Here is a 23,367-nt window from a genome sequence, read left to right on the forward strand (position 1 = left end):
GTGTGTGTTTGTCTGTTCTTTCTTTGTGTACTTTTTGAATATTCTTGAATATTATTTGAGGTCAGTCATTACTTTTGAGTGAACATTAGGCATGTCATGGTCATATCACAGTTTAGCTATCAGAGGAACTCATTCAATTAATATTAATTACATTAGGAACAGTGAAAATGTAAACTAATTGATTTGAATTGTGAATGGTCAGCTTATATTTTCTCCGACATGTTTCTGATGCCGTTGTAGACTGTTGAAACTGTAAACAACATTAAGGAAGACTCAGTAGTCTTCTCCTTTTCATTAATAAACATTAAGTAAAGCCAATCACATCTGCAAACCTCCCGTTCACCATGATTACTGCTCTCTATGAAAGAACATAAACACAGTGATTGCACTGAAGTAGTCTTCTATTCAGTAATGAGACATGAGACACGTGAAATAACTTCATAAATTACCTGGGTGAAATTCCAGCTCTATAAATATGTGTGTAATCCTCCGCTGCTTTGTATCATTAACTATATGAAAGAATGCAAATGTAGATACTAAGGGAAATATTAATTAAAGCATAACACAGGTGTTTCATGTACGATACATGTGTCTAGTGTTGCTGTAGTGATATCAGCTGGTGAAATCTTAAATCAAAAGGATTGGATTGAAGGACTGAATTGGCCTATTGCATTTTTTGTGAGTTTCACAGCCACTGCAATTACTTGGAAGGGGAGGGTGAGGTGAGCTGCTTGCATCCTCAGCTTCACTGCTAAATGCCACTAAATCCTGCCCACTGGTCCTTTAAATTTCAGCAATCACTGATCATTGAGTGTGATGCTGCCGAACAGCACTCGAGTCGCTGACAGAAAGCATGTGCTACCTTTGATTTAGCATATCAGTGGGTTGTATTGATATCAGCACGAATCTGCAAAAATATTGAATTCACATGCGAGACACAAGCAGCGATATGATTAAAATATGTAAATTTAACATTTTGTCTAGAAAGCTTCTGTAGATATCTACTGCACTTACGTATAAACCGACATTAGATTACTTCTTTCTCAATAAGGTCATTCATGCTGGTTTTGACTAGTGAACACAGGCTGGTTTTGTGTGTATGTGTGTGTGTGCATGTGTGTGTTTTGTCCTTATTCAGTGTGTCATACAAAGACAAAGACAACACAGCTTGGGAGACGAAACACACACCTGCATCCAAACCCACAGAGGAGACACTCATGTGACAGTGTGAATGGTGTCACTTCTTTCTTTCTGTCTCTTTCTCTATTTTCTTTCTTTAATTCTTTCTTTCTCTCTTGGACTATGAGCGACAGGCTGACCACTATAATCTGTGTACCATCAGCATACTGTATACAGAGACGTCCCTGTTTTCAGTATGAGAGACAGTTGGCGGTAACAGTGTAAATCACAGTGAGTGCTGTCACAGTGAAGGAAGCAGAGACACATTCACTGTCCAACAGATGGCTCATACATGCTGCGGAGCCTGGAAGACTTCTATTCTCACACTCAGACGTTTCAAGGAGCAGCAACTGTTTCAATGCTTGTTTGTTTTACACAGAAATGACAGAAAACACATTTTCATTTGAATAAGAAAAAAAAAAACTTCTCTTTGGCAGCCCCATGTAGTAACAGGAACAGCTGGATGTCTGAAAAATAATACTCTGAAACTCTGTAAAACGGCAATAAAAAAGTATTAAAGTAAGATGAAATGAAAAATGCCTTCCACATCATCAGGCAGTTAGCTTGTTAGTAACAGCATGGTTCATAGGTGTGTCTTTCCAGATGTTTGCCAACTCAAACCTTGTTCTGCTTCACCAAAATACCATTGTTACACTACAGACTTGCTGGCTATTGTTTATTCACTTTGGGGAAAGTGATGTTGGTCGATTATGCATGAAGGGTTTTACATTGGACAGCTTCTGCAACTAACGTTAGCTATACTGAGCGATGGACCAGGCTTCACTGATTAACATCTCTGTACAAAAACACAATCTAACTTGTACAAAAACAGAACTTAATGACTATTCAGTGATTCTGGGTGGAATGGGGCCAGGTTTAATGGAGAAAATGCTTTCTAGCTTTCCGTCTGATGTCCACCAGCTTCAACTAACTTAGGTGCCGTTAGTGGTCAATGCAGCGGGGCTCAGCAACCTCCCAGTGAACACAGCTGGAACAGGATGAACATAGCTTTCAGGACCAACGGGGAATACAATACAGAGGTCATTTACGGAGTTTTCTGCTTGAAATATGACTTTAAATATGACTGAAGAGGCAGCTGGGTAATGGACCGCTGCACTATATCTGTATAGCTGAGGGGGCGTTGCATTATCGCTCATTCAGTGCTATTGGCTACTGCGAAAAGTCCCTCTCTAGCTCCCTCTCTTGACTTTAAAAATCAAATGTACATTTCAGGCCTTTTTCATTTGGGAGTGAATATGTATCGAGTCTTTATTTCTTATACATAACTTATTTCTTAAGTTATTTGGGCCTGTCTCTCTCTCTCTGTATCTCTCAGTCTGTTTCCGGGGCTCCAAAAAATCTTGAGACACTCTGGGACTCGCTGTTGCTGAGGAATGAATAAATCTCCTAACAGCTCTCCTTTTACACCTTTAGAGAGGGAATCGTCTGACTAAAGTTCACAGAGTGCTGTGAGGAGTGGCGCTGTGCTCTGTGTGAGCTCTCACAAAGGGACGTTGGTCAAGGAGAAAAGCTACAGATTTGTGAATGAGCAGAAAGATAACTGTGCTCAGTCTGCATGGCATCATTCCTACAGGGGATAGAGGCAGAGTATGCCCATCATAATTTTCATCAAACCACTTCTTCAAATTCAAACCATAAAACAAATATTCCAAGAGAGATAACACTGTCATTTCTCGCCAAAACATATACCTTGAATTAATATAACATGGCTCATCAGCCAATACAAGTGTGTTTCAATTGGAGGACTTGTGTGTAGCATTTAGCCACATCTAGAGGTGAACTTGCAGATTGCAAACACCTTGTCTCACCCAGCACCGTTGAAGCATAAAGGAGCAAGTAGGATGGCAGCAAAACTCATAAAAAATGCAAAAAACCTTATCTAAAGCAAGTGTTTGGTTTGTCTGTTTTGGGCTATGTAGAAACATGGCAGTGTAACATGGTAAAAATCTGCTCCCTCTGTAGATAAAAAAACAGCTCTTTTAAAGGTAACAAAAATACAACTATTCCTATTTTCAGGTCATTATACACTTTAAAACCTCCACTGCGTCCGAAATTGCATACAATGCACTACATACCCCATGTTAACCATCGTTTCACATACTTTGGTGTAACTAAACAGTAATATGTATCTGTATCCTGAAAGCCTTCTTGCCAGGTGGAGATGTGTAACCATGGTAACCTGCGCCAATTACAAACTAATTTAAAAAATATATTATTCCCAGCAAAGTGAAACCTTACTTCCTCTTAAACTGTAGCATTTTTGGCACTATGCCAGAGGTGCCTTGGTCACTGTCTGCCATTTTCTGTTATATTGTTGCTGTCATTCACTAATGCATTGCATTGTGGGAGATTTATACCGCTGTACTGTCCAGTGTTTGCATACTGTAAGATTTCTCCAGCCTTAGCCTAATTAATAACAAATTTGTATGAAATTTCAGACACAGCCATACTTATAAATATTATATGCAATTTCTGACATATTCTGCCAATAAATCCATGTAAATCTTACACACTGGACAAAGCAGTTTTGACAGGTTTGTGTGAGATGGAAGTGAATTTGGCAGTATACTCAAAACAAAACTAAATTTGATGAGTTTTCATAGAAAATTGTTAGGTTTACGGTCACTACAGCTGGCTTGCCCAGCCTGTTGTAGTTCCTGGACTCCTGATCATCTCCCCCAGTACATCTGCATCTGTGAAACAATGGCAATGGCGATTTATATTTGGTTAGGTTTTTTGTCTTTTCCTTGGGCCACAGACTTATATTGCTTTTGGGATATTCTTCATCTGGCATGGACACCACTAAACAAGTGTTCTCCCAGCCCCAACAGTAAAAAATCTTGGATCTGCCTCAAAACATATAATTTTTCATCAAATACAATCAGATTTTTTTTTTCTGTTAATAAACTAAGAAAAAGCAGAAAAACAAATGGGACGAATGGGAACACCTGCAGATCTAAGACAAAGTAAGGTTTATGTGATCCCATCAGCATGTAAGTGACAGATCAGCACTTCCGTAAATCACAGCCTAAAACTATAGGAACCCATGTCTGGATATTGTTTCCCAATTAGCCAGAACGGCAGTCATTTCTACAGAGACTGTTGCCAACATCTGAAACAACAGCCAGTGTATTTAGCAATTAGCCGCAGTGTGGCCCAATGGGAGTGGGAGTGTCCTGGCAGAGAGAGAAAACATCAGGGACGGACCTGGAGACTGAGCAGGGTAGAGACGGCTAATTTCCCTCAGGAGGACTCAGATGCACACACAAGCACAAATGCATGAATACAAAATGTATACGCACATACAGACATATGCACACAGACAAACATACACACACACACACACACAAACACACACACCACCTCTTTTGGTCTTTGATACAGTCCCAGGGGAGTTCAGGGTTGCAGCCAGTAGCTGCAAACTGAGTGGTGACCAGTGTGTTGTGTTCTCACTGTGTCGTGTATCTCTTGTCTAATGAGGAGGTGCCAGTCCCACCAGTTAATTTACCAGAAGACAATCGCAAACTGACTCACACTGACATTTATAGGCAATTAGGACCTGCCTGGGAAAAGTGTGTGTGTGTTTGTGTTTGTGTGTGCATCTGTGCATGTTTGTGTGTGTGTCTGTGGTAAGTGCAGCGATTAGGTCAACATTTTTATCAGTTCAAAACTGACAGAACAGCCCTGTAGCTAATTTTGTTTGCATACAGATAATGGGGAGACATTATTTTAATTGCACCATGACTTGTAGACATCAAATTCTGTGTATTTTACAAGGCTAATAAACAGTACAAGTATCTATGAGGGCATTTTTTACACACTCAGATACACTGAAATGTGACCTTACTATTACTTGATGAATTAAGTTATTTTCTAAATATTTTTTTAAAGGCTACTTACACCATTTTAATAAAAAACCTCTTTTACATGGCTAATATGCAACACATTTATTCATCTGAAGAAGATTTAATCCTTCAAGGTCAACTTTTGTTTGTTTTCGTAATTATAATAAAAAAAAGCTCTTTTTAAGTCAAGTTTATTGACACAGTCCAAAATCTAAATTTCTTTCAAAGACATTTGGATTTTGGACTATGTCAATTGGTAGAACATACAGTATGACACTCTCTGTCCTCAGACCCTCCATTTGTGTAATGGAAAACTTGAAGGGAGGAAATGTAATATATAATATTAAGCAAATGTTAAGTGTAATAAATGAAACAAAATGTATCACAAGTATAGATTCTGATCCTTAAATGTTGTTTGTTGTTTCATGCATATATTGAAACTGGCTGTTAGCTGGAGCCTAACCATCGCTGGAGAGGTGGGATACATGTTAGACAGCCAACCTGTTTATAACAGAACTCAAGGCTGACACGCTCCTCTGGGTTACATGTAGGTCAGGGGTTCTCAATGTTTTGAATTTTGAAAAATTAAAGAAAAAGTTAAATTCACATATGAAGCAAATCACTTTCTGTCCCCTGAGGTCAGATGAAGTCAAGGTTTATCCAATTTTATGGTTGTCTCCGCAACTTTATCTAAAGCAAGACTTCCTGCATCATGTTGTCTTTTCGTACTTGTACCTGCCTCACTAAAGGGCCATGCATCGCTTCTTTCTCCCATTATGAACATTTAAATATTTCTTTCAGAAAGCATAATTCCACCTTAAGATACATGCAGATGACCTTAAACACTTACTGTACTGAGCTGTTAATTTACCTGCATATTGTTTAACTGAGGGAGAAAACTGGAGCATCTAGGAAACTGATTTTTGCAAAGCATCAGAGTGATAAAATCTAATCAGAATCAGAATCAGGGTTAATTGCCAAGTAGGTTTTCATACAAATACATATATACATATACACATACACATATGTGTGTGTGTGTATATATATATATATATATATATATATATATATATATATATATATATACATATTTGGGTTTTAAGCAGGAGGTGTCAGAAAAGTTACCACAGGGATAACTGGCTTGTGGCGGCCAAGAGCTGTACAGTTTATATATAAATGTGCTAAATATTGACCAGGAAATGTGCAAAAGTGAACAGTATAAAGTATAAAGATAGAGATCAAGAGATATGCATTAAGGTAGTTGTTTCAGGTGTGAATTTGCACTGGGGAAAATGTGCATTAGTAATAAAAAATATTTTGTCTGTAGAAAACAAATGCTAAAGAAAACATTTGGCAGCAACCATCCCTTAGAAAAGCTACTTAATTAGTCAAAATGCATACCCTAAGGATAAACTCATAACACCTAATCTTACTTTGTTTATTTCCCCTAAAAGTGACTAATTAATGCATTTTTACCTTTATCTGTATAAAGTTTTCAGGCCTTTCAATGTATACAATAAAATTTAAATAACTGCCAAATTGATCTCCAAAGTCAGAATATTCCAAATACATTTTTAAAAAGATTTATTTATTTATTTATTCATTTTTTTAATCACCATACTTCTCTATCAAAATTCACATCCACAGTGCCTCAGAACTATGTTCAATAAAGTTTTGAGGATAAAGAAAAACAAGTGGTTTGTATTGTCAGTCCTCGGATGAACCCATAGAGTCTCTTACAGCCAGTCGAACAGTGCTGAGCGGTGTAGCAGTGGTTGCCTGGAGGATCATATGTGATGTAATGCTGCTTGCATCACACTGTATCTCCCCCAGCTGATGACAGTCAGGCCTGTTTCCCCTGCCAGCACGTCCCAGCTGCTATGAGGCAATGTAGTCTGCCAGGCACAATACGGCATGTCAGCCCTCAACAATGGAGGACTTGTGCTCCCTGGATGGCATCATTGTCACAGTTTTTTTTTCTTTCTTTTTTGGAGGGAGGGCTTTGTGAGTTGTTGTTGTTTTTGTTATTGTTGTTTTAGCTACACGTCTCTCTAGGTTAGCCAGTTATTAACCCTTGTATTGTTGGCCGGTAGACAATAGACGCAGTGTGTGATGATGCCCGGCTCATACACAGACTGGATGTGGGTCATGGGAAGAAGACTGGGTGTGACGGTGCTGTGGGATTGCAGAGAATCTGTACTCTAGGTTTAAGGGATGCCAAACCAGGTCAGTAGAGTCAGTACCTCAAGCTGAAGCCTGCCTAAAGGGTAAACCAGATCTGGACACTTGAGTTGAACTTAAAGCTGCTGTATGCCACCTTCACTGCCACTAGAGGTCGTAGCACAGCAACAGCATCTTAGGCCAAGAAGAATATGTGCTTTGTTTGCTCAATAAAGTTTTGGAAAAACTCTGAACACACACTGCTCACAAGACTCAGATCAAACTGTCAAACCAAACACTACCAATCAGGTACGGATTCAGAAACATATTTCAGTGCACTGTTTGGCTGTAATATGAGAAAGTTACTCGCCAGGCTGCCATTTTGAAAACAGATGGATATGACAGAGAGGGACTCGCATACACTGACATACACACACACCTGCATGAAAGGCTTGTTATCACTGGTTGTTAAGCTGACAGCCTGGTGGAAAAATTTAACATATCACCCAATCCTACTCCCATTAGTAGCCATTTCATTGTACTGATACCACTTTTTGAAAATTTTTGTGACCTCTAGGACAGTGATTCCAGTGTGTGCCATGTAAGGAACACATTTCTTAATGGTTAAAAAAGGTTGGCTTGCAGTGTCAACCTGTTGTATAATTATGGAAGTGTTAATACTCCACAGAAAATCTCTTTAACAATCTGAGTAACAAGCCTCTCTCCTACACACACAGATGCCTTGTTAATGACACTAGGGATTGCCTCAGGCCAAAATGTTTGCAGAGTCTCTTCTCCTAAATGACTCATTAAAACTTGAGAGAAATAGCCCCATGTGTGGACTAAGCTTTAGATGCATCCATGAATCTTTTCCAATGTTATTATTTGATAGGCCAAAACTGATTTTAAAAAAATCTCTAAATACTTTAGAGTTCATTTCAGAATTACAAATTGAGTTGTGTTGGGTGTGAGGTGGGGGTTAGGGATCAACGGATTATCCACTGAAAATATGTGTCAAAGAACCCACTGAATATATTGAGGCTGTATTTGATTGTTTAGAAATTGGCATCTAGCGGTCGCATTTAGTGTTTTATATCTATTTGCCCCATTGCCGGGGCGGGGGAATGCTCACACTGCCAGCCGATGAGCTTGGAGTTACAGAAGCAGTCGAGCACAGTGCATCCCTCTGCTTATAAGTGTGTCCTGTGCGTCATTAGATGTCACACTGGCACCACATTTTGGTACCTCTCGAGATAATAATGTCACCTGACTTCCTCCTTGGCTCTAATCATAACTACTCTAAACTTTGGGCAGCTTTGTTATTTGAGGCTCCATCCACACTACATTTTAGTTTGAAAAAACCTCCATACTAATACACCTGAAAATACATGTCACATAACCATGCACATGCCAGCATGTACATGCCGGTGTAAACTAGAAGCAGTAAGATAACGGGATGAAAATAATGAGGCAGAAAAACATGACTGCTCTTCACATAATCCTCTCCGATAATGCTAATTTTCTTAAAACATTGTCAGTGGCACTGTGAGCGGTATCATGGTGTCCACATGACGACCAGCTGGAATCAGACCCAGTAAGTCCAAGAGTGATGTCAGAACACCAGCAACAGTAACATTACTGACAGCAAAGTTCTGTGTGGGGTAATCGAGGCACAGATTAAAAGGGAGATAGAGAGCAGTTATGAACTAGACATCCAGAGACATTAACTTTTGAAAAGAACATTAAAACTGAAGCGATCAAGCGATAGCAGCCTCACACAGTCTTTTGGTGTGATGAATCAGGGAACGACACGTAGTGACTGATTGGCCCAATCAGGAAGTACAAAAGAAAGAAAAAAAAACTAATGATGATGACACCACACCACATGATCAGAGTTGATAAAAAAAAGTTTGTTCAGATGGACTTTGAATATTGATACACAGACCTGAGACCACAATGTACCCAACTCAGTAAGACTGAACATAATTTGGCCCCAGAATATCTCAGGTCAGATCTCAGCTACGAGGCACCAAGCGGACCTGTGAAGACCTATAAAGAAGAATGCCTGTCCTTTTTTTAGTTTTTCAACCTCACACATGTGTTGTCACAAAGTAACTCCTGCTCCTGCCTCCACCTTTCCTTCCCCCTGCTCCCCTGATGTAGAGTTAAAGTCATAATCCCTCCTCCCCTCCCTCACCCCTCCATCTCCCCAGGTCCCCTGAGCTTTGCCTGTCCTCATTAGCGAGTATTTTTCCCATGTTTGTTAATTGTGTCCTGCTTTTTGCACCACCTGCCCCTCCCCCCCTCCCTCGTCCTCTCTTTTCCGCCTCCTCCTCCTCCTCCTCTCCTTCCTCTCTCTCTCTCTCTCGTGCCTCCCCTGCTCATCTGTGCTCTCTAACAGCCACTAATTGTCATCATAAGGATGCGTTCGCTGTCACAACTGGAGAACAGACTGCAGACCGACAGTGTGCAGCCTGGCTCCTCTGGCCCCTGGAGGCCTCTGCACTGGTGTCTGGGGGCCCGAAGGACCTTGGCAGGCAGGAAACCTCCCTCTGCAAGTGTAGCTAATGAAGACAGGTGGAGAATTTTACCTGGCTGAAAGAGAGAGACAGAGGTTGTGAAGTCAGCATAGGCAAACTGGGAATTAACTGAGGAAGAACAGAAAGGCACGGTGGCTGCCTAACAAGGTATGACTATGTTTATAACAATACAATACTGCCACAACAGAGCATAAACAGATAATAACTCCCACTGTTGATGAGTTCATCACACAAACTCCATTTGTTTCTCTTAATTTTCTCTCACTTCCATCTTGTCTCTGTACATTCATGGATCAAACCTATTTGTTTGTACCCAGTCACTCCTCTGCATTCACACTTCTTTTAATTCACATTTAATTTAATTTAGGAAAGCATTACCTCCACAGCTGTATGACAACCGTATATACTGTATTTCAGAGTCCTGTACAGGTACAGCTTTGCAAACCTGCACCTGCAAAGCTGAATACCAGAACTGACCCGTTACCCACAATTATCAAAGCTGGACTGGTATATATTTTTTTTAACCTACTTTTATTTTGCAGGTTACCTGATGGGAAACCACCAGATAACCTACAAATGTTTCAAGGCTTCCTTCAGTGTGAAGCTGAATGCAATGTGTATACCTATGAAGCCATGTTTTTATCAAAAAATCAATCACAGTACAGCTTAAGTATACAGAGTGGTGTCTGTGTGTCTGCGTCTGTTTGTTTCTAAGTGCAGGCGAACGTGTCTCCATGCATGCACATGTTAGTGTATGTGTCTGTGTGCAAGTGGGAATTTGTGCTTTGTGGCATGTGTGCCCTCAGCATGGGGCCATGGCGGGCCCCGTGCCGGCCAGCTGGAGGCTCAATCTGTTGAGGGGGTCCGCTGCTCAGTGGTGGGAGGTCGGCCGGACCCACAACGACGCCCCGACCATTTGCCCTGGCCTCCCCTCTGACCAGGACGTGCAGCTTGGCAGGCCCAGCCAGGGACTGACAGCTCCGCACAACCCAATCCACAAGACGCTATGGAGGAGGAGAAGAAGGAGGAGGAGAAGGAGGGAGGAGGTTGCTTCGAGGAGAGGAGGAGGTGATAGGCGAGGATGTGGAGGTGGTGGCAACTTTAGGGAGGGAGGGAGGAATTGGGAGACTGCTCACAGCAAGACAGCAAAAACAGCAGCAGAGCAAAGTCCAGGCACACTGCCAACCACAGAGAGATGCAGATTAAGATAGACAGGAAGGAGGAGAAAAAGTTTGAAGTACAGACAGATGAAGGAGGGAGGAGTGGAAGTGGTCGAAGCTGAAGAGAAACAAAGAAAGAAGGAGATAATGAGAGGCAAAGGAGAGATGAAGTGGAGAAGGAGTAACAAGGATAAATTTGGGGAGGTGGGTGATCAGAAAGACAATGAAAGATCAAGACAAGGAAGTATGTTTGTGTTTTCATTTATCTGAAAGCATATTTTTCAATGAAGAAATATTTTCTGGCGTCCATGTTGTTCTTATAGCCTTAACTGATCCTGCGTGGTGTTAATCCATTTTCAACATGTTCTCATCCCAACTCATCACATACCAATGATTTGTCACCACACCTGATACTGAAGGACAAGGTACCCTTCAGTGCCTGTATCTAAAGCCTTTTTAACACATGATTAACACTGTGAAATGGTGAAACTTTGGATAGATTTAAGCACAAAAACTACATGGCTAGGTTTAGGATGAGACCATGTTTGGGCTTACTACATCCGATCAGGAGTGGAACGGACGGCCTAGCCGAGCAAATCATTATGTCATGGGTAGGTCTTCATCTTACATCAGGGCAAGTTAATAACAGCTATGATCAGCTATACCAAAGTTTATGACAAGACAGAAAAAGACAAAAAGTGGTCTTCCTAAACTTGCTGCTGTCACACAGCCAACTGTGACTGAACAGCTGCAGACAGCTGGTTATTCTGCTGAGTGTCAACCTGCCACACCTTCCTTCAGTCTCCTATAAGGGCGACCTGCTGTGGTCACTCAAACTGTGTTTTAAAGCAGCTGAAACTCACAATGATGATGTTTCTATTGTCAGACAACTGAACGATGATGTTTCTATTGTCAGACAACTGAACGATGATGAAATACTTATTTAATTTCAGCCCATAAACATTACCTCTCAATCAGGTTCCACAGCTGCTGATAAAATCCTCATTTTATAATTGTGACATTATCTGATAAAGTCAACATAATGCCACATAAATAACAACAGCTCTCCTGTGTACGTGCTCCTATTGACAGTTTGTTTATGAACAATCACAAAGAATGTTAGAGGCAACTAAAGGTTGTCCTCTTAACTTTACTGGTACTTTGGCAAACAGCCCCCGACCCTCAGTGGGCTGGCTCAGGTCATCATTTACCCCATACACACTGAGACACCAAGCTGGCGTTTTAAGATTTACACTCTGGAGACCACAATGGAAAAGCACCATTTTGCTGTAGTCTGGATGGAAGGCTGAAAAAGAGAGAGAAAGATGCCTTTACGGATTTAACTGAACAGAATGGACATATGCTAAAACCAGAAGTTTTCATAAGATCAAGCCTTAAACCTACATTTCTACTCCTATTCAACACTTATTCGGTTGTACACAATGAATTCTAAAATAAAAAACAAGTAAACTGTAAGAAATAAACTGTTATTTATTCATTTATTGTTTACTAAAATTATTTTACCAGATTCAAAATTTTTCAGTTAATAAAATATATATAGTATTTTTCAAAATACAATTTTAAATAAAAAAAAAATGTAGTTTTGTCGTTTAGGTTGTGTTAGTGTTTTGCATAAACTTTACTCTCAGGTTCACAATCCACCCAACAGTTGGGAACCATTATGATAATCCTTTGCTTTATCTTCTATCAGTAACCTGATTCTATTTCCAATGCCAAAAAGAGTCTTTTGATTTATGAAACATTTCTTTCAGTTTCTGATTTGTCAATATCCCTCAGGTAAAGGAGTGGTGGTGGGCTTCAGACAGTTCATAAAAGTCATTTAAGTTAAAATAACAAGAGAGAGAGAGAAGATAGATGAAACCTGCAGTATGATGATGTGGGAATATATTCCAAATGTAATTATATGCAAATATTACATAACTTTTGATGCTTTGTAGGCACAACAATTGGATTGCCATTGTATTTTAGATTAGAAAATATGTGAATACAGATAAAGACTGACGATTTTGTTGCTTGAACAGGTACCGATAAAAATAATGACATCTCTGTGCACTTGCACTATAAGCAGGAGACATATTTTATGAGTAGCATCAAATGTACACAGCTGAACTACTTTTGCACTTAAGAGAAACTGGCCTTAAAGGCCTTTTCCCTGAGCTATATCCACATCACTTTGTTCTGTAGGCGTGTGTGTGTGTGTGTGTGTGTGTTTGTGTATCTGTGTGTGTCTGTGTGTGTCATTTGGTCCCTCCTGTGTGTCTTTACCAGACTGGTTCGCTGCTCTCTCTGACAGTTTGATGCAGGGCACCGAGGTTACATCTGAGGGAGTGTTTTTAGCGGTCACCAGTCTGCAGAGGGGACGCTAGCTGGCACCATCTGGTCATGAGATCCAACGTTTATCTGGCACAGTCTTGGCCAATGTCCATACCTGCTTGTTCTACTCACACACACACACACACACACACACACACACACACACACACACACACACACACACACACACACACACACACACACACACTCTTACTGGGGGTCAAGCTACCCTAAACGACAGGCTGAGAGCAGATGTCCGTCAACTCTCCCAGTCCAGTTAATTAAGCAGCATAACAAACAGCAAGGAGACAACTCACACACACACAGAAGCATACTGTACATACCCGCAGACAGTCCAACAGTGGTTTGTCCTCACTGGAGAGCAAAAGAGAAGAAGCATGAAGAAGAGCCATTAGGGCAGTACATTGTGTGTCTGTGTACGTATTTGTATGTGTGATATTGCACAAAAACTTTTTGTCACACAAACGCTGCAACCAAACCTGTGTCAAAGTGAAAATTACTGGTAATTGTTAAAGCAGGTCTGAGATATCAGCTGGGTATCTATAGCTGTTCTGGATTCACAGACTACTACAACACCTACTCTGAACACTCAGCTTAAAACACTGATGTGATAGTAAAAGCTTTTCAAAAAGTTTGAGCCTGAAGATTTTGATCACCAGTCCTATTTACTCAGTCATTTTGTTTTTTCTTTTACTCTGGGAGACTGTCTTTGATCGAACATGATGATTCACACCAGAAGGAAAAAAAGTTTAAAGGAGATATATATAAGTCCCTAGCGTTTAGAATGAGTACTGCAGTCCAAATAGTGAATTAGAGCCATAGACATACATTAAAAAGGTCAGATAATCTATTTAATATATGATCTATGGTTGATGCAAGTTGTTCTACCACACATAATAGCACATTATATTTTGACACTGACAAGTGAAATGAGTCCTAGTTGATCAGCTGTTTCTAAATGTCAGCGTCAATGTTGGGTGGTAGAGGTTATAGGTAGCCATAACATCCCAGTTCGATTACTGACATCAGCCCTTGTTCCATGTTCCTCCACAGGTGGTGAGAAGAAATACATCAAAAAGTATCTTGTTACAAAATACTAATATTTCTTCATCAAGTGTACTACTGGTTTTAAATTAAAATGCAGGTAATTTGTAATTTGAATTAACATAAAACATTTATACAAACTGGTACTATCTCATTTTAGGTATCTAGTAGCCTCAGTATGGATCTGACCTTAACGACAAATATGTAAGAATTTATTTAAAACATTCATACCTAAAATTATAAATAATATGCGAAAATAATTAAAAGTTTTGGCATTACTTCAAAGAGATCAAACTGTCATGTGGTCATCAAACTGGCCTCCACTGTGCTTGTAGGTGGTACTCAGTATTTAATCCAGATGCATTAAAAGAAAACTACCGGCCTTGAACTTTCTATCTCAAAACATGTTCTTCTCATTAGACACATTACTCAGATTTGATGTGCTTGTGTGTTGTTGGGCTGGCAGCCTCTTCAGTTGATCGTGGCATCATACCAGCGCCAGTGAAGGGCCTCAGTGTTTCTCCCTCCATTGTCATCCCAGCAGGCAGTTGGGTGAAGTAAAGGATTGTGTGATCCAATGAAGCGTGCTGTTATCAGAGACTTCAGCCCCGGTCATGAAGCTGACATCACCCCATTGCCTCAGTTCAGAGCTGCATGATGCACAGCAGGTCACTGAGGACGGGAGGGAGAACCCCAAAATGATCAAAGTCTTCTTCTTCTCTTCATTAAGCCTGACTTTACAGTTAAATTAATTTCTAGTAGTAAATGAAGGAACTTGAATCCATGTTTCACATTGAATGAAAGATCTTTTGTTGGTTGCAAATCTGTGAACCCTGTGAGCAGAGCTGTACGTTGAACACTTGAGACCTGGACTTGATTTAAACTTATGTCACAAAAACAAGGATTTGATATTTGACTTCAGACCAGACCAACTAAAGACTTGACTTGAAAGGAAAAACATTCAAGTCAAGTTTTTAGCCACAGAAATCATAAAATGACATCACCAAATAGGCCCTGCATACATTGTGAAAAATCATACGGGAATTTTGTAAAATCAACCAGTCTTTTCTCATTAACATAATGTAAATGTGCACTTTTTATTTATCAAGTCAATTAAACCTTTACTTTTTATAATTTGAAAAGAAATTATTTATCAAAGTTTTCTTGTGTACAAGTGAGTTGATATAAAGTTCATTTGACTAGAAAATCTGAATGAATCATTACAAAATTGCCTCAACTTGTCTTTTCAAATTTAGGCAACTTAATATTATATTGTATATTTTTGGTATCTTTGAAATCTTAATTGAGTTCTGTGGGTTTGAACGATGACTGATCCTACAGCATGGTTGCAAAAATGTAACAGCAGGTACTTGAGTGTATAAGTTGTTCAATAATTATTCCTAATTACAGATAGGAAATCTATCTACTATCTATTATCTTGGGTTGTTGGGGGTTCACAAGAAGAATAATTCACATCTTCCACATTTCAGTTTGAAACCAAAGTTCCCTTTGGTTCATCGACTCAAATCTCAGTCTGAGTGTGTTTCTCAGAGGAACAGAATGATATCACACCTGCACAGACTTATCTGTACTGCCCTGCTGGAGAGAAACAAGACAGAGACAGATGGACAGACAGACAAGAGAGTTTTACTGTCCTGTCAATCAAGCTGGTTCCTGAAGTGGAACTCTTGCTCCCTCTACTGGTCCAAAGCCAGAACTTGCTTGTTCTGGCTTTGAATTCAGTACACTGAAATCATCAGTCTATTTCAAGTAATTACTGAATTAAGTCCTTGCAATGGTGTGTTGAGAAACATTTTTTATACCTTGGACTATTTGCCCACACTGTGTTTCACAAAGTGGTCAACCTCATCCCATCACTGCTTGTGAAGGGCAGAGACTTTCCAGGATGCTCCTTTCATACTGAGTAATGATACTATCTGTTATCAGTTAACCTGTTTACCTGCTGAACGTTCCAAACTTGTGTCCTCTGAGCATTCGACAACTTTCCAAGTCATTTGTTGCTCCTGTGACAACTTTTTTAAAACGTGTATATATATAAAAAACAATAAAGATGATCAGTTTAAACATTAAATATTTTGTCTTTATAAAGGACTTACAAATCATTCTGTTTTTATTTATATTTTACACAACATCCCAGCTGTTTTCAGAATTGGGGTCGTATTAGAATATTGATCATAGCCAATTTAAGCTTGTGTTATGTTTTTTTTTTATTTTTTATTTAGTAGTAGGTGGGCTCATGAGGTACTCTTCTACCATATGTGTTAGTGTTATTACTGTAGTGCCAGTATGTAGCTGTATGTCGTTTGTTTGCTGTGACCTGACTGTCTCTTTTGTTAGTTGTCACTGTGCATGGGTGATGAACTCCCTAGTCTAATCTTAGCTCAAGTAACTGTGTCAAAACAAGACGGCATGTTTACATATAATTAAAAACAAAGTCTAGGGCACTTCCTAGGATTGTCCATGCCCGACAATGTATACTCTTTGAGTTGTGTGTTGCCTCTCTTTATTCACTTTATTCATAGCAGCACCATACAAAATGAATCACAGAGAAACATGCAATACCCTTAATCTCTTTCGCACACTTTACATCGAAGACCACTGAGCCTAATTACAAAAAGTGAGAACACTTCCAAAAAGAGGTAAAATGTTATTTTGAGGTAAGGGAAACAGCTGGTAGGACTTTGTATCATTTTAAATGTCAAAAGCTTAGTGGCTCATTTTTAGGGGTCTCCTGCATGATGTTGCTGGTGCTGTTGTTTTTCCATGATTCACCATGTTGTATGTGACATTCTGCACAATCCCTTCAGTTTTGTCAAGCACACATCTTAGTGGTCACAGCCGAAAAGCTCCAAGGATACCCTGCGCTGCTCAGGCAGGGCCTTGGCAGCAATTAAGGTTAGAGGACTGCTGAAGTGGTAGAAGTGGTTTCCTACGATTATCTTGATCCCGTCTTTATTGCACATGGCAGCATCGATCTTGGGGAAGAGGGCAACTGGGCGCTCATTGGCTGCAACACGAGGGCTGGCCTCCAATTCCACGTCATATATGTTCTGACCTGGAAGACAGCAGGCAGGACGAGATGTGAGTGGGTACTGTATCTATTTATCAATTGTGGAAAACTTGACAAGGGTAAAATATCAATCCAGAAGTGATGTTTCAATCTGGTCTTTTGAGAATAAAGTTGGTTATTTTTCAAAAAACATTTATTTGGTGATATGCTGGTGGAAAGACTTTAGATATCTAGGTCAAAACTGGGATCATTTTGGTTGAAAAGTGACACTTTTTAGACCTCAGACTTGCATATAACTTTTGTTTCAACAGAGAGTGGCTGTTCATAGGCACAGCTGTGTTTAAGCTAAATGCTGACATCGGCATGCTAACATGGTCACACTGACAATGCTAACATGTTGATGTTTGGCAGATAAAATGTTTAACATATTTAGCATGCAATTAGCCTACTTATTTACTAAACTAATAAAATATACAACACATTTTGTTCTGATGGTAAAAAATTGAAAAGCCATTAACTTTTACAGTTCATTCTGAGGAGGACATGAATGTCTAAACCAAATTTAATTTCAAACCATCCAATACATGTTGAGACATTTCCCTCAGACGACAAGTCATGATGGCGCCAGAGCAAAAGTAGGGGGTCAGCAAAGTTATTAGGATTCACTATCTGGTGAAAGCTGGTGGTGTTAAATGAAAAATCAGGACATCATCAGAGTCAGTAAGATTCCTCTTCTACCCATTATCAGAGATAGGAGTTATAAATACTTCTGAGCATCAGAGGACAGCAACAACTGCCGTTCTTGTATGTAGTGTACACTGTTATTGCCTATTCAAACAGTAGGATTTGGTAGAAGAACACTGCAAATGGTGTTGGATACAGAGACATATATAAATAGCTGGATTGTACGTCCACGCAGCCACAATACTGGACAGTTAAATAAATAAATGTAACTAGAAGGCTGCATTACAGAATTCTTTCCTGGGTATATGCTTGTATATGTAAATAACTGTATACTATATTATTTTGTTCTATTTTGTTTTATATTTTCATCATATTCTTTTCTGAATTTAATTAATTGTATCGCATGTGTGTGTAGCATGAAGGAACTACAGTTGTTACAACCAACCATCCATCAATGGCTCATTGATCAGCTGATCAGCTACCAGCTGACTAATAACATCCAGTCATGCTCATACGGGTTGCTGTTATAACCTGACAATTCTCACTTTTACCCTGCTCATATATTCATGAATGCTGTTCAATCTGGCAGCAGGCCAAATCCAGGACTGAAGTGTCTCTGCTTGAACTGCTTTGAAGGTAATATTCATAAATTCATTGACATAATTTCTAGTTCCACTGCATGTAAATGAACTGTAAATGCACAAGCTAGTGTCTTCAAAAAGTCCTGTAGTTCTTTCAGGTAGGTAGGTCATCTGACTTGCATATTATTTTAAATACTGTCTGTGTCTTTACCTTTGACAAGGTGAGCAATGTGATGATCCTCGCAGACAAATGCAGCATCAATGGGACCCTCGATGCCCAGCTCATCTTTCACAGGCTGTTGTGTGTAGGGCACCAAGTGCTCGAGGGAGTGCCAAAACAGCCTCATGGATGCGGGAAGTATAAAAAAAACACAATTAATTAACTTGCAGCAGAGTTCAGAAGCAAGATAAAGAGAGAGTTCAGGACGAGTGGCAGGGAGAGCATATGTGAATATGGACTGAATTGTTAATGGTATATAAAAACTTCATCACATTGACCATCAACACTGATCGGACATCCACATGAAAAGTGTCAAATTTCAATTTAAGAACGTGTTCCAGCACTGACTCTCAGTGAATCTACAAAGCTGGTTCTCAAAGCAAAAAAGTAGTCTGTTGTCATATCTCACCTCTGAAGGCATACATGTTCCCAGCGTTGTCAGATGTGATGGCATCCAGGTGAACACGGCTGCAGCGCTCTCTCTCAACATGGTCGCTGTCCTCACCTGAACAACAAACAAGCATATCATATATACAGTCCACATGCTACATGTTTAGCAGAGCATTTTATCAATGCTTCATTAAGTCTGACACACTATAACATCATTCTTGTGCAACTGAGACCGTTCCCAGGTCCCTTAAACTACATTTTAATGTTACACTGTGTCTGATTTGGAGGAAAATCTAATGCACTCCTTTATAGCCAAGAGCAGATGCTGTCCAGAAATAACCAGTCACATCAATTTTACTGATATATCAGTGACTTCAAATAGTATAGCCTATGTATGAAAGAAGTGTCTGGCTTATGAATGACTGATTTTTCACTTACTAAACTTGGAGCATCTCATGAAGTAGTCGCGTGCCTCTTTGGGGTATTTTCCGTGCACCTCACCGGTCTTTGGATCAAACTTGGAGAACATGTGCCCATGGAAGCAGTAATAGTGCTCCATAAAACGGAAAGCAGATGTGCAGTTTGGCATGGACTCGAACTCTTTCTCATCTACAGCTTTGGTTCTGACGTTGAAGTGGAAGATGTCGTGTCCTATAGAGGAAATGACACGTGATTTTAGAGATGTTTTTTGATGTTAATCTTCAGATGGCTTAAGATACTGAGAAATGGCCTTGTAAGATTATCATTAAGCAAATGACACTTCCAGGACCTAAAGCATCCTACAGGTCACTTTATTACGCCTTTTAAGGACAGCTGTAAAAAGAGATACAGTTCCTACACTGCTCATTTGATGAGGATTCCACCAAAACTGCTCAATAAATTTAAAATTGCTCTCATCTAAAGAACAGTTTTTTTTCCAGAAATTTGAACAGACAGTCTCAAAAGTGCAGTGGAAATAGCAAAAATGTTTAAAAATGTCCAATCTTGCAATGTTAAGACTTGTTAAGGAGGATTTTTGTGATTCAGTAAAATATCCTGCAGAAAACACAAACAGGACCAAAAAACAGTTGGATTGAAGGATTAAAGTTTTCTTGCAGTGAGGTAGGTAAGAATATTGACTGACCCTTGAAGAAGATGACAGAGTCCTCCTCACACTCTGGTTTGGGACACTCCACAGCGGCGTCCAGGTGGTCCGGGATTCCAGGGAAGACTTCAGAGATGTTCTTAGGATAGCCCTCTTCAAGCTTGTGTTGGTAATAGCTGAACGCCTTGGTGTCCTGTGTCGACCAATCACAGCGAGTTCCAGGTTGAACAAATGATAGGTACTTAAACACATACAGAAATGTAGCAGTCTATGGTGAGAATATCTTATGGTTTGTACCCCAGGTGACTTACAAAAACATAGGAAAATTTGATGATTGTAAAGGTGTCATGATGATGGCAAGTTCATAATTTTCTGCAAGTAGGTCTGCCAGACTCTGAATCAGTTTTCAGAACCTACAGTTCCTTCCTTGCCCAGAAGAAGTCACATCACACAAGCATCACCTGACTTCCCCTGCACTCACTTTACTACTACTACTATTGCCTGCCTATTGCCAAACACAACAACCCTGTAAAACTTTGTTTTTAACTTTACCTGCTCTTCTCTGAGGGACATGCATTTGTGTACACATGTTGTATCACTGAGCCATTACACAAGGGAGAAAGTCGTTCATAAAATAGGGTCTCCCTTCATCTGATTATACAGGAGTAAACTTAAAATTATTATTTTTGAGCTATATAACTTACAATTCAGACAGCAAAGTTATTTACTTTAAAGCAAGGTGGTTGACTTTAGGACATGAAACTCGGTCCCATAACAGTTCAGAATGAGGTCAGAAAATATTGGTGAAAGGCACCTCTGACGTCTTCTGGAGGCAGTGCAGGCCTTTACCGAAAGAGTTCACTTTTGGGAAAATAATACTTTTAATCTTAATGTTGATTAGACAGGTCAAAGATTGGACCATACCAAGAAGAAGAACATGTGGTCGTGGTCAGTAGGGTTGTCCTCGTAGTGCATGCGGAAAGCAGCATCCACATGGCCCAGGTGGTGATGGTCATCCAACTGAGGAGGTTTACCTTATAAAATGTCTGCCTTTTTGAGATGGATTGAGCAAATCATGAGCAGTCTAACTAGGCTAACCAACTTTTCAGCTATCTAGCAAGCAGTGTAACATTTTGTAAAAGATATAATATTTTTTTCTTGTTTTGGTAGCTAGCAAACAAGATAACTTTTTAACTAAAGCAAACGATATAACATTTTGTTGACTTTTTAGCTAGCTAGCGAACAATACAATTTTTTTTTAAAGAATACAGAGCAGCCAAAAGTTAACAGTTTTCCATACTCATTAGGTTGCAACAGCACTCAAATTTAACCAGTTTTGCTACAATCTGATTAGAACTAATTAGATAACTAGATTAGATTAATCTTTGTTGCTGCAACCCAGTCTGTGTGACTTAGTACTCCGCAATTACATAATGCAAATTTAAGTATTATAAGTACGATTTATTTTGACAACAAAAGGCAAGCAACTCCCCACTGTATTTAGCTCATATGATGAATCCTACCCATGATTCCTCAATATGTCTGGACCTACCCTTGAAAAAGTATGGGATTCCCTCTTCGTTCACTGCGACGGCATCCATCTCAAGGCCTTGACAACGATCAAGGACTGCAGAATATCATAGTCATGTAAAATTAAAAGGAAGGCCTAAGTGTCAGCATTCTTAAAGAGAAATGTATTTCTAATAACAAAGATGTCAAAATGACTATGAATGATTTCCATGAATTCACCTGCATGTGCATGTTCTTCCTCCACTGGTTCATGTACTACCTCCACATCTGCATGCACTTCATCCCTGGTGGAACAGAACAGACAGAGAAATTTATTCTCATAGCAAATCTTCTATTCATTTTGCAGAGCATAAGCTGCTTCACATACAGGCTGTTTTGTCCCTCCAGGCTAAATGCAAGAACACTTACGCATGAGCCAGTGCCAGAGCCAGGGCCAGGCAGAGGATGTGAGCGAGCAGCTTCATGGTGAGCAGTCCTTTGGTCCAATAGAGACTGGAGAGGCCTGGAAAGACAGCAGAGCCGTGCAAACGGTGCCCTGGCTGCTGTTGCAGAAACTGTTTATATTATGGCCCAGTTTACGTGGGCGACGTCACATTGGGTACCAAAGGAGGAGGAGCAGACAATGTGCAGCAATGCTGGGCTTATCAAAGACGCCCACTATGTTTGATGACCTCAGAGAGCTCTGGTCCACTCATCCCACTGCTCAGACAACCCACCAGAGGAGTGAGTCCTAGTGCAGTAGAGGTTCATAGAATTTCAAACAGTCCCCTTTTCACCATGAAAGTCTGATCAATAGATGTGTATCTGATGGCCTTTAAATAACACTATGTCCTGACGTAGGTTATCATCAAATATTTGTCACATTTAAACTAAAGCATTTTACTGAGGATGCAGCAGCAGTTTATGAAGCATTGAATTCTATTGTAAAAGCATCAAATACATCTATGGCAAAAGAAGGATGAAATGAATTTGCATGCTGCCTTTTGCTTCATGTATGTGGCAAAAATTAACCAAAGTTTGTCATTAAAAGTTTAAGGAAAATGCTGCAAAAACTCTGTAGGTTTTTTTTTTTTTTTGAGAATTTTGCATAAAATCAAAATTTCAAAATTTTGAAAGGTAGCCATAGATTTAAATTTAGGCTAATCTATAACAAATGTAGTCCAGAACATTCGAGAAGTCTCCCAAGACTGATCAAAGGTGGACCTTGTTCAACTCTGAGAGGTAACCCAGTGCACCAACATAAGATAAATAAAAACTGCTGACCACTGCACTTCACAGTCCTTAAAAATCACTGTTGTGTAACATTTATATGGTGAATATTAACAGAATAGTAGATTGACTTCATTGTTTGTAATGCTTAGTGAAATTAAAACTGTCTCTATCATGTACATGCTCTGCTGCAATATAAAAAAATAGTTCTCTGTATGCTTCCTGTCAGCCTATTGGTATTAGGTACAGTGGCAATATAATAAAAGTGAGGCCTGTAAAGTGTAGTCGACGATATGATATATCCATGAATTGTAGTTGCTGAATGCAAATAAAA

The 23,367-nt window shown here is 39.6% G+C and overlaps 1 protein-coding gene across 1 annotated transcript; it reads right to left on the minus strand.

The window, feature by feature from the left end:
• Positions 1-16,724: 16,724 nt before the first annotated feature.
• On the minus strand, positions 16,725-22,303 carry hpxa (hemopexin a). Its single transcript, XM_084725517.1, is given in 9 exon segments — positions 16,725-17,380; positions 18,812-18,920; positions 19,060-19,325; positions 19,649-19,861; positions 20,334-20,487; positions 21,219-21,378; positions 21,843-21,921; positions 22,044-22,152; positions 22,196-22,303. Coding segments are annotated over 9 exon segments (1,413 nt in total). The 5' UTR covers positions 22,289-22,303; the 3' UTR covers positions 16,725-17,150.
• Between the last annotated feature and the right edge of the window lie 1,064 nt (positions 22,304-23,367).

The sequence above is a fragment of the Lutjanus erythropterus genome, chromosome 8 (assembly GCF_056507025.1).
Source record: "Lutjanus erythropterus isolate fLutEry1 chromosome 8, fLutEry1.hap2, whole genome shotgun sequence".
NCBI classification, from domain to species: domain Eukaryota; kingdom Metazoa; phylum Chordata; class Actinopteri; order Lutjaniformes; family Lutjanidae; genus Lutjanus; species Lutjanus erythropterus.